General features: G+C 49.1%; 1 protein-coding gene across 1 annotated transcript in view; it reads right to left on the bottom strand.

Annotated features, from left to right (window-relative positions):
- The window catches only part of MYO18B (myosin XVIIIB), a 221001-nt gene that overhangs the window by 126535 nt on the left and 82037 nt on the right, over nt 1-12429 (bottom strand). The window contains exons 21-24 of the mRNA XM_033837911.2: nt 8564-8629; nt 3812-3940; nt 1862-2005; nt 295-384 (exon numbers count right to left, since the gene is read on the bottom strand). Coding sequence (XP_033693802.1) covers nt 295-384; nt 1862-2005; nt 3812-3940; nt 8564-8629 — 429 coding nt within the window. The remainder of the gene's footprint in view (nt 1-294; nt 385-1861; nt 2006-3811; nt 3941-8563; nt 8630-12429) is intronic.

Here is a 12429-nt window from a genome sequence, read left to right as displayed (position 1 = left end):
CTGTGATTTGTGCTTTTGTGACTTATTGAAGAAATTCTTCCCTTTGGGGCCAAATGACATGGGTTTGAATCTCAGCTCTATACTTGCTGGTTGTGTGGCCTGGGGAAGGTACTTAATATCCCAGAGCCTCAGTTTCGTCCTCTGTAAAACGAGGACAGTAACAGCATGCACTTCACAGGGTTACTCTGAGGAGGCCCGAAGGCACTTAGCACAATGCCAGGCTCATCCTCATCACCTTCTCCATCAGCAGACCTCCCCCCGCACAGGGACCCCACACAGGAGGGATGGGGCTACCTTGCTCTCCAGAAGGTCTGTGTTCTGCCGCAGATCATTCCGAGACCTCTCTGACTTTTCTAGCTTCTGTCTCAGCGCTGTAAGCTCCGCCTACAAAAGCAAACACCTTAACAGAAGCCATTCCGCACTGGAGGTATAGGTTCCACGTACATAAAGAGTGGCCAGGGAACGAAGTAGGCAAGTCAGCAGCCTATCTGTGATGACACCCAGATGCCAAGTTCCTACGAGGGATGTTTTCTTTGACCATTTCTGAATATCAATGGCTCTGCTCACGCAAGTCTGGTCTATACCACCCCAGTCTAGGGGCTGAATGCAAATACTCAGAACAGGACCGCCACTTATCCTGAGACTGGGCACGCCCGAGTGAGACGGGTGCTCAGCTCTTCGTCTTCCCTAATTATCACTTTTTGGCCAGTGGGTCAGCACGAGGTTTACAATACCACCATCAGGAGCAACTGAAATGCCCACGCACTGAAGGCTGATGGAGTGAACCATGAAACACACACACCAAGGAGGCCTATGTGGCCATGAAACGAGAACAAGGAAGACTTCTTTAAAAATGGGAACCATGTGACGATATATAAATGTATCACATTAACATGTTGCACAGCTTAAATTCACAATGTTGCAGGTCCAATATACTTCAGTTAAAACATTTTTTTAAAGAAAATCCAAAACAATAGACATGCCATGATTCTTAAAATATATTTTGAAGTGAAAAATGCAAGTTGCAGAAGAAAACATAGTATGCTACCTTTTGTGTAAAAAAGAAAGGAACCATTAGTTGAGTGTGTGTGTGTGTGTGTGTGTGTGTGTGTACAGGCATACTTTGTTTCATTGAGCTGGGCTTTATTGCACTTTGCAGACATTGCATTTTTTTACAAATTGAAGGTTGGTGGCAACCCTGTGTTGAGCAAGTCTATTGGTGCATTTTTTCCAACAGCATTATTTTTCAATTAAGGTACGTACGCTGTTTTTTTAGACAGAATGCTATTGCACACTTAATAGACTAAAGTATAGTGTCAACTTTTGTAGGCTCTGGGAAGCCACCAAATTCACGTGACTCACTTTACCGTGATACCCACTTTATCTCGGTGGTCTGGAACTGAACCTGCACTATCTCTGAGAAATGCCTGTATTTGCTAATTTTTGCAAAAAGGACCAACAGGCAGGATAAATCAGAAACCAATCAGAGCAGTTATCTATAACAGGTGGGTGCTAATAGGGTAGAAGGGAGAGTAAGGGGAGCGCCCCCTGAGAGATAAGAAGATAAAGGACTCAAACACTCTCCCCTTGAGTCTCCCGGATGAGCAGTAAGCGAGCGTTTGCACGCCCCCGGGGCGGTGATGGCGCCTCTGACCAGCACCCACTAGCCCACAGAGGAGCTGGCCACATGGTGGAGGGAGGTCTGTGTCGAAGGGAGCAGAGGGATATCTGCAAGGGGGCAGCGAGGGCTGTTGGCGGAGCATTCCCAGATGAAGGATTTCAAGGGGTGGGGCACCGGGTCCGGATGCAAACACTAAGGGGCGGGGCGGAGGGAGGCGCCCTGCCTGCCCCGTGCACCCACCTCCTTGGCGCGGAGCTGCTCCTCCCCGATGGTGGCACTCAGCAGGGGCCGAAGGGAACCCAGGAGCTGCCACCACGGCCAGTCCTTGACCGCCAAGAACACAGCCACATTCTTCTGGATGCACTGGGCAGCCAGCCGGTGAATCTGCAGGGGAGGGAGAGTGGAAACTGAAGGGCCTTTCCCAGCCCAGTTGAAGGAGGCAGAGGGTGGCAAAGGGGGTACAGGAAATGGGTTTATCCTAGTGGAAGGGATTGGGTAAACTTAAAAAAAAAACAACCTTCCTTTCATGGAGTCAGGCTCCTGGCATCAATATTAGGCCACAGTTTAATCTTGCATAACCTAATAATAATAATAATAGGACAAGGAGTAGAAAATATTATATAAAACAACAGGGTCACCTCTTACATGGGGATCAGGCTCAAAAGTCACTGTGCAAGGCAAAAACTATCCTCAGAAGTCCCTGACGCTGCCCGCGAGACACAGTGGCCACGATTATGTCGCTCGTTGATATTTAAGGAAGGGATATTATTTTAAGCCCATTTAAACACAAATTCCATGCTTCCCACTCTTCAGTGTGCATCGGAATCTCCTGGAACGCTTGTTAAAACACAGACGGCTGGGCTCTACCCCAGAGGGTCGGATTCAGTGAGTCTGGGGTGGGGCCCGAGAACCTGCATTACTCACAATGCAGGTCCGGGCACCACACTTTGAGAACCGCTGACCTAGTGCATTCTTACCATAGGTGGGAATCAAGCTAAGAAGCCAGAGGTCCTTTCCCTTTGCCACCATCACAACAGCCAAGGCTCGTACAGCTGGCACAGCGCCTCCTACGGGCCATACACTGCCCAGAGCATCTTACACGCACCAGCTTAGTCCTCACTACAGCCCTGTGAAGGTAGGTGTTGTTATTATCTCCATTTCAGATGGGAAAACTGAGGCACAGAGAGGTACAGTCACGTGCCCAGTGCCACACAGCTTCTCAGTGGCAGTGTTAGGATATGAACCCCTGCAGTCTGGCTGCAGACACAGCCCAGGCGCTTAATTAACCTCTATTTCAAATCATCCCAAGGCATAAACTACCGGAGTGCAGAGCGCTGGTAAAACTGCCTACAGTATTTTCACTATTAATGTTCTTGCCTTTCTCTGTTCTTACCAAGTACGTACAAGGGAATTTACCAATTGACATGAGCTGGAGGCATGTGCGCTGAGACTCATTCTGGCGGCAGTAATTAACGACGACAACACTAAGGCAATGACAGCTGGTATTTACCGAGCAGTAACGACGAGCCACGTACTGTACTACGTGCACATTATCTCATGTCACCTCCACTCAGGTACTACGTGGTACAGTTGGGATTCGAACACGCTTCCTGTTTGTCTCCAGAGCCGTGCTGCCTTTCTCCATCATGCAGGCTACAGAAAGGAGACTCAGTCTCCGGATATGTCTGAGGATGGTGGCCCAGGGTGGCTCAGGACTGAGGACTCTGACCTTGCCCTTTGGTCCCAAAGGCCTCTGTGGCCAGGTCCTGCCCACGTGCTCTCTGCTGACCCATGAAAGCCAAGTTCTCCAGAGATGGGACCGGTTGAAACCATTTCCAACCCAGGAGGGCTTGGACAACCTCGTGGATATCCTGACCAAGGCTAACATCGGTGGTGATTTGATGTCAGTGTCCTAGAACAATCATATCATCTTACAAAGTGTCTATTAAAGTCTGACCACTCGGGGTGGGTCTGTGGACCAGCCGCACTGGCACCATCATGGGAGACGGGCAGACCCCGTGCTCGCCCCAGACCCACTGGACCAGAATCCACACGTTAACATCCCACTGGAGATTCGTGCACAAGAGGAAGCGTGAGAAGCAGGGATTACAGCCCCCAGACCAGCACAGATGGTGCTTTTCCCCGATCCCACGCCCCTGCCAGGTTCACAAGGCACTTGGGCCCCCGCACCTTCAGCTTCTTGAACTCCTGACGAGACAGAAAGCCCTTGCAAGCCGCCTGCAACAAGATGATGCTGTGAGACACCAGCTTCTCCCGCTGCTTCTCCAGCCTGGAGACCACGCCCGCCTTGAGGAAGACCTGGAAGGAGAGAAGGCTGCAGGTGACTTCGCTGCCACCGAATCAGACCGCCTCAAGTGGGAGGGGCTGCCGCTCAGACCCCAGCTCTCCTAGACCTACCCGAAGTATCTGTCAGTAGCGGCCCTTGACTGGGGGTCTAAATGGTCAGAGCATCTTGCCTCCTGATGCCTCCTCTTTCCCTTCTTCTGGCCCCTGGATGCTCAGAGTGTGGTCCATGCACCTTAGCATGGTCATTGTCACCTCCTGGGAGTTTGTTAGAAACGCAGCATCTCAGGCCCCACCCCAGAGCTGCGGAGTCAGAACTGGCATTTTCATTTAATCCCCAGGGGATTCATGCACACGCTCATTTGAGAACCACTAGTAGGACAGACCTGCCTAAGCGTCTCTGTGCACCAGAATCACCCAGGGAAGGCGGTCAATGCGCATTCCCAGGCCCCACCCCAGGATATGCAGAATCATGGGCTTGGTGTCAGTCCTGGGTGTGCGTTCTTTTCTGATAAGTGCTGTTGGCCCTGAGACAAGCGCCACCCCAGAAATACTTGGTCCTGCCTTATAAGGAGGGGCAGAGAATGCGGGGGAAGTGAGGGCAGCCCTCCTTGGTCAGGAGGGGATGGGGCCTGGCGGTGCCACCAGCGGGAGGTGCAGACACTGAGCAGAACACAGCGGAAAACACCGTTTCCAGGCCCTGGTGCACCAACAGTGGATGAGGGCCCCTGCAGCAAAGTGATCACTGCCTCCCCGGCACCCTCGCGGCTGCCCCCAAGAGACTGCAGGGAACACGGGAGGGTTTTCAGAGGGAATCAGCAGCTCTGGGGCCAGGCCTGCTCCGGCCAACGCGGTGGGGTCATTAAAGCTGGTGTCGCCTCCCCAGAGGCAAAGGAAAGACGCTCTGCTGCTGGGATATGTATGAGTCGGTGACGGGAGGGTTACGTTTCAGACGCCTTGGTGCCGCTTACTTCTAAGCACAGTCCTGTGCGTTTCTTTGCCAGATGTGGCTTGTAGCCCCAAAGGTGTTCAGTTTCTCTGGAGCCACTGGTGAGCTCCACCTTGATCAGTGACATTGTCAAGTAATCCATGACATTATCAATCAACGGTTAACACTGATGGAGCCCTCCTGTGTTCTGGATCTGAACTAACCATTTGGTATGCAGGCAAAGCACTTTACACGCAGAATCTTACATGGTAGTTACAACAATCCCCCCATTTCACGGAGGGAGAAACTAAGGCTAAAAAAGGCATGTGCCAACAACCCTCCGCCAGCAGGTGGTAACACCGGGATTTATTTCCCTCTCTCTGACTCCAGACGAGACTACAATTGTCACTGAATGTAATTAACATTTGCATGGCATCTAAATTTTTCAAAGCTCTTTCTCCTATGTCCCATTTTAATATGCAGAACAGTCCCATGAGGAATCTGTCAGCTCAAGGAAGCTGTGTCACTGACTCAAGTTCACATAGCTGGTGGTCAGCAAAGCTGAGACTCGAACCCAGAACCTCAAGTCCACACCCTGTACCCGTTCTCAACATCGGCAAGAAGCTTCACTTCCTCGCTCACATGATCCAAACACCGGGAGTTTGAGGCTGAAATGCAATTTGATTCCAGGTGGAACAAAGGGTCTCAATCGATTCTCCATTCCCTTAAACCTATTTTCTGTAATGAAGACCACTCTGCTAATCCCACAGCAGCCAATCGGTGCTAACTCTGTTTCGCAACCCTCCATCGCTTTACAGAACGCTATCAGCCAGGACCACCAAGACAATTAGCCTCATTGATATAAACACACGATTGACTCATTACCTATCAGATTGCTTCAATAATGACTGCATTAATTTCACAAGCTAGTGAGTCCCAAGAGCTGCTATAAAAAAAAAATCAATGATCAAAGTGATGACAGCGCTAGTCCATACGTTACAAAAGGCAGCGAGTGCGGCCAAAACTGTTATTGATTAAGTATGAGGCTTTCATTAAAAAGATAATTGGAAACGACCATACGCAGAGTGGGAGTAAGTCATCGCCACTGCAGAATCTTAGCTTGATTTTTTCTCTTTTAAGAGCATACTCCGACCAGAAGGCCGACGGCATGTGGAATCCCACCTTTTTCATAAATGTCATGGCCCTCGGCACAGGCTTCGATAAGGTACCGGGGGCTGAGAATCACAAAGAAAAATCTAAATTATTCACTTTTCAGGGGTCCAGCTGCTTATCGGGCCCACGCAGAGTGTAACATCCCAACATCCCTATCTTTAAGGGATCTCTGGAAGCCAGTTAGGCAAGCCAAGGTTTAAAAATCTAATATGGCAACCACTCTCCTTTTTGGTATTGCTGAGGAATTAGCTACCCGTCTCTTAGTAATTTTCCAGATTAGAGGAGTTTAATTCTTTAAACATTAAAACGCTATCCTGTTTGACAAGCATCCTGACCCCGTTGGCAAATGCCTGCCACAAATGATGACAGCCAGCCCCTGTTAAAGGACAATTTACTGAGTCTCACAGCCAGCTTGGGAGGTAGAGAGCAGTGGGTCCATTTTACAGATGCGGGAACTGAGGCTCAGAGAGGCTAAATCGCTTACTCAAGATTCACACAGTTAGGCAGTGGTGGGGCCCGGGTGTGGACCAGGTCAGCCTGTTCTCTTCCCCTATTCACAGCCTTCCCACCTATTAAGTGCCGAACCCTGCAAAGCATGAGAGTTGCATCTGCCCTTAAAGATCTCAGTCTATTGCCTTGCCTGGCTTCCCAAAGGGCACAGTGACCTTGATTTGCTCTGGACAGTTTCTTAGTGAATGCCAAGTATTAATAATAATAATGTTTTATTACGGGGATGTTTTTGGCTGGTAGACATCTTGCCTCGCCACTGTGAGACTTTGTATAGTGACTTTTCATCTTGCTGTTTTCTTCCCTGCTCTGCAATAGTTGATGGGATCACAGGGACTGATTTTGAAATTCATGAAATAACTAAGTAATTTATCTAAACAGTAGTTCTCAAACTTGAGCATGTACTGGAATCCCCTACAGGGCATGTTACAACCGAGACTGCAGGGTTCCATCCCCAGAGTTTCCGAATCAGTAAGTCTGGGGTGGCACCTGAGAGTTCTGTTTCCGGGGAGCTCTCGGGTGATGCTGCTGCAGCCGGTCTAGGGACCACACTTTGAGAACCACTGGTCTAGAAGGATGAAGTTCTTGGAGCTGAAGAAGAATTCCTCTGATTCAAGACCATAAACATCTGTGTGTAAAGAATTTGCTGTATATTTCCATTAAGAAACAGTAGAACCCACAGCGTATTGAAGAGAACTTGGGGGTTGGACCAGTACAGGTTTCCATGGGAGCTGTGCTCCTGGCTCCCTAGAGGACCTGGAAAAGGGGCTGACTTCCCAGAGGTACATTTTCCTCATCTGTGAAGAAGGGATACTGTAATTATCTCAAGAGAGACTGTGAGGGAAGAGAGGAATAATACATGAATTTGCCTAGCACAGCACCAGGCTTGTGGTGGGAGCCCAGTAACCCAGGGGTTTATCTCCTCTGCTGGAAATGTCCACAGAGTTGCTGCCAGCTCCCAGCAGGATCGATCAGGTTGGAACCACGCAGACTAACAGCTTCAACCACAGGCTGTAGAAGGACCAGGAAGCCTGCGGGGAGAGGCTCGTGTGTCCAGGGGGCAACGACCAGCGTGAATGACTGTGAGCTCTCCGAGGAAAGAGGTGTGATGGGGCAGCACACTTCACTTTGCAAGAGGTACTAATGGCCAATAATGCCACCAACACTTTACAGGGTACCTGAACGTGGAAGGCAATTAATTGACAAAGGTTGCCTGGGTGCCATTAATCAATCAGCAGATAACCAAGTGGGGAGGTGGTCCCTTGGTCTCTTCTCTCCCCAGTTTGTATTTCTAAACGTTGTCCCTACTGCCCTGCCCTCCTCCTGGTCCTTGAGTTTCCAACCTCTGTTCCCCACTCCCCACACTATGACCCAGGGAACGCTAGTTCTGGGAGGTGGTAATGCATCTTCCACAAAAACAAAAGGGTGAGGGTCCCAGGGTCAGATCATCTGGGGAGCCCCAAACACTGTATTTTCCCTCTCGAAAACTTACAAGCTGCATGAGCATATCAGGGCTCCATGGAATTCTTCTCTAAACGTTTCAACTTTTCTGGAAGGGTTTCTGGCTCAACACCAGCTTGGAGAAATCTACGTCTCTCAGCCCTAAAATCACGTACCTTCTTCTCATGCCCTTTCCTTTCACTTCCTGCTGCTAATCCGCTAGGACGACTGTTGTGTTACAGTTGGTTGCAAAGCAAAAGTTACAAGGCTCGGAGTGAAGATGGGTGTTTCTGAGGTTCCAAAAGTCCTACCTGAAGTCCAGATGTTAATTCTCCAGGCCACTGAGGTCCCTGGGAGTGTTACCTCTAATAAATGATATTCCCCAATGTTATTTCCTCCCACATTATAACATTTTGTCTTAACAGCCTTGTTACATAACAAGGGCAGAGATCACTTAGCCCTGTGTTCAGCCCTCTCTGGTGGAAAGGAGACACACAGAAGTAGTGGATGCTGAGGAAGGACAAGACTCAGGTCTCACGTGCGTCCCTGACGTCATGGGTAGAACGGCAAAAGGAAGAAGCTCTACTCACCTGGCTGTGCCCCATGGCCACTGTCTTCTTCTCCAGATCCAGGGTCTGCAGGAGCTCTGCCACAGCCTGGGAAAAAGAGGAGAGTTAGAGAGGAAGACAGGCTGAGGGCAGGAGACTCCCAAAGTGGAAGGCCAGCTGGCTGCATGGCTGAGGGATACACCGGGAGAGAGAGGGTGACCCCACGTGTCTGTGAGCTAACAGAGCTCCACCTCCCCAGGTAAGTGTAGAGGAGGAGCACGTACTGGGCACCTACTGTGTGCCGCCCACTCTGCTGGGACCTTCACAGACACCACCTCATTTCAGCCTCACAGCAACCCTAGGTAGGTCGTCATACTACCACGCCCATTTCATAGAGGAGAAAACCACAGATGCAAAACTAAACGGAGGATGTGTCTGCTACGGAAAACACCATGGCAGTTCCTCGAACAATTAAACATGCAGTTACTATATGATCTAGAAATTCCACTTCTGGATATATACCCAAAAAAGTGAAAGCAGGGACCTGGACAGATACTCGCACGCACTCATATTCATGCCAGTATCATTCACAGTAGCCAAAAGGTAGAAGTAACCCAAGTGTCCATCAACAGATGGATGGATAAAGAAAATGTGGTGTATACGCCCAACGGAATATTAATCAGCTTTAAAAGGGAAGGAAATTCTGACACATGCTACAACATGGATGAACCCTGAGGACATTATGCTAAGTACAATAAGCCGAACACAAAAGGACAAATACTGTGATTCCACTTACATAAGGTCCGTAGAGCAGCCAAATTCATAGAGACAGAAAGTAGAATGGTGGCTGCCAGGGGCTTGGGGAGGGGGAGGGGGAGTTAGTGTTTACTGGGTACAGAGTTTCAGTTTTACAAGACGAAGGAATTCAGGAGATGGATGGTGGCGACGGCTGCACAGCAGTGTGAATACACTTAATACCACTGAACTGCACGCTTAAAAATGGCTAAAATGGCAAATTTTACGTTACCTATGTTTTACCACCATTTTAAAAACACAGAATGAAAGCATTTCCCCAAGGTTATAAGTTACACATGGGCCGAACCAGACCCGAACCAAGGTGTGTCGGGCCACACTGCAACACCTATGTCTCGACTGCTTCCCAGGCCCAAGACAGCTGCAGAGGGCCCTAGGCTACTGGGGAATTTACCTGCTGTGTCCCCCGTGACAGCCTCCCCAGCACCCTGTCCTTCTCATCACATGTGCCAGAGATGGCCTCACTCTCCCAAATGTGTGAATAAATAGCGTGGCCTTTAACCCTGTGTTCCTGACCTAGGTTAGGGAGGGAGAGCCTGTGTTTAATTCACCTGTTTCCTCCACTGCACCTGGTACTGTTCTATGCATACAGTAGGAGCTCGATAATTATGACGACTGAATGAGGGAACGCCCAGCAAGAGAGACCCAGTGAGGGTAGAAGCGGGGCAGGGTTGGGGGGGAGTGTGGAGAAAGGCCACCCCCTCCAGGAGAAACAAATTCACTCAGAGATCCCTGGATGCAGCCTTAGCCAAAGCACCAGCCATTTAACGGAATTTTCCTCTTGTCGTCCAGGCCTGCAGGCTCTGAAACAAGCCTGCCAGAGATCCGTACCCTCAGATGAATGCAGGTCGTGCCTGGCTCCCTGGTGACTGCCAATTCTCCTCCTGCTGCACCCTCACACCACCCCCTCACGGACCTTCCATTCACCGGAAATCACAAAGTCTATCTTCAGAATAAGCTGTCAGAAAAGTAATTGCGACACTCAAAGAAGCAAAAGGTGTTATGAGACAGAGTAATCTGGTAGATGAGTTTCAATTCCATGGGTCATCGACATCACAGAAAACTTCCTAAGATACAAAAAAAAAATGCTTATTAAAAGCCTACTCTGAGGCTGTAATCTGGGGGGAAGTTTCCTCCTCTGACCTCTGAGAGGAACATTCCATAGCGCCCCCTCCAAAAATTCAGTGGTTTCACTTAGTACATTTTAGCCAAAAATGTTCCAAGGGAGCTATAGGCAGCAGAATGCATAAAACCAACATATCCAGACTACAACATTTTTTTTCTCTCTGCACAAGAAGAAAACAAAATAAACATTGGCTGAAAACAAGATGGACGGATGGAAAAGAAATGAAGCCTATAGCTGGTGACAATTTTCTAACCTACTTCGGAGTTAACGCCCAGAGCCCACGTGTGGGAGGAAAAAATCAGGATGTGGAGTTAGATCCACCTGGACTGAGATTCTCGTTTAACCACTCACGAACTGTGTGACCCTGGACAAGCATTTTACTCTGAGCTGCAGGCTCCTCTTCAGAAAAATGGGGGGAAATAATGGCAGCTATGATGGAAGACTCTGTGGCTGTGCTTGTGGAGGGCTTCACAAAATAGCTGCATACAGTAGGCACTCAGTAAACAACCTGAGCCTGTCCTGATGTCCTGGAGCTGGTCCTATCAGCCTCTCTCTTGGATAAGATGGCGGTGGTGCTGCAGAATGCGGACTAAGCTTCCATTTCTCAGGTGTACCCCAAACACGGCCAAAACACACAACCGTCCCCACAAGATCCAGGGATTCTTCTCCGTCTCCCTGCTTTCTTAGAGCCCTTTAGAAGTCTGTGTAGCCAAGCACATTAGACCTCACGGAGATATTCTGTCCTGTTGACCTCACTGTACAGATAAGGACGCTTAGGTCCAAGTGACAGAGTGAACAGGTGGCTGCGGGCACTGAACTGTGCTTCTGACCCTCATTTTCCTCACCTGCAAAATGATGCTAACATTCCCTGCCTAGACGGTACAGGGGCTGGGACAATTAACGGAGGATATGTACATGAAAAGGACTTTGTCAGTGACTCTGTACTCAGCTGCTCTCATTATCAACATTAATATTACTCTTAGATTGAGCCATATGAAATTGTCACTTGCTTAGGTGAAATACCAGTGATTTCATTTGTTTCTACCTAATATAATCACTGCCCAACAGCCAGTTGGTGGATGACAGGGCAAAAATCCAGGTGACTGTAAGAAATTCCTTCCTTGTTCCGCATCTTTATGGAATCAGCTAACCCATCTGAATTGTCCCGACAGTTGAGGTAAAACCTCTCGGCATGGAAGGCTGAGTAAAATGTTGGCCATTTTGCTTCCAAAAAAAGAGTTTTCCCTTGTGTTTTGGGGTCTGAGCACTGCTCTGAGTGCTTTACCCATAACTCATCTAATTTTCAAACCTCTGTGACTATCTTAGGAAGTTTTATGCCCATTTTATAGAGAAAGAAAGTGAGGTCGAGTGCAATGAGAGGACTTGTCAAACATCACATGACACAACCCCAGGGAATCAGAGAACTCAGCCTGTTCTCTGCCCTCGGACGCTGCGATCCAGGACAGCTCCAGTTTTCGCTAGCTGTGGGACCCTGAGCACGCCGCTCCTCCTCTCGGGTCCTCTTGGTGCCCTATTCGAGAATAGGAGTAGTCACGCCTATGCTACAAGGATGTGGGGGCGGTTTAATGAGACCACGAAAGCAGTGTGTAGGAGTGAGACTTCCAGAATGTCAGTCCAAGGAGCCTGACAAATCCTCTCCCCGCAAAACCATGACAGAAATGGATACAGTTTTCAAAAACAGCAACTTTGATACTCTGGAAATTGAGCAAGGGGATGCAGCAAACTGAGAAACATTTATTCAAGAGAAACTACTGGGCCTTTAAGAAGAGTGGGAGTTTATGGCAATCATGGCCAAGACCCTTCCACTCCCCACTAAGCTCTGTCACTGCAGAGGTCCTACCAGGGCGAGGCAAGCTGTGAAAACCATCCACTTTGCTGCCAGAAGGGGTTCACTTACAAGGATCAAAGCAAGGGGAAATGCCACACCCAGGAACACTGTCAGAAGCAG

This window comes from Tursiops truncatus, chromosome 13 (genome assembly GCF_011762595.2).
Source record: "Tursiops truncatus isolate mTurTru1 chromosome 13, mTurTru1.mat.Y, whole genome shotgun sequence".
Lineage (NCBI taxonomy): Eukaryota > Metazoa > Chordata > Mammalia > Artiodactyla > Delphinidae > Tursiops > Tursiops truncatus.
This window is presented reverse-complemented; position numbering and strand designations above follow the sequence as displayed.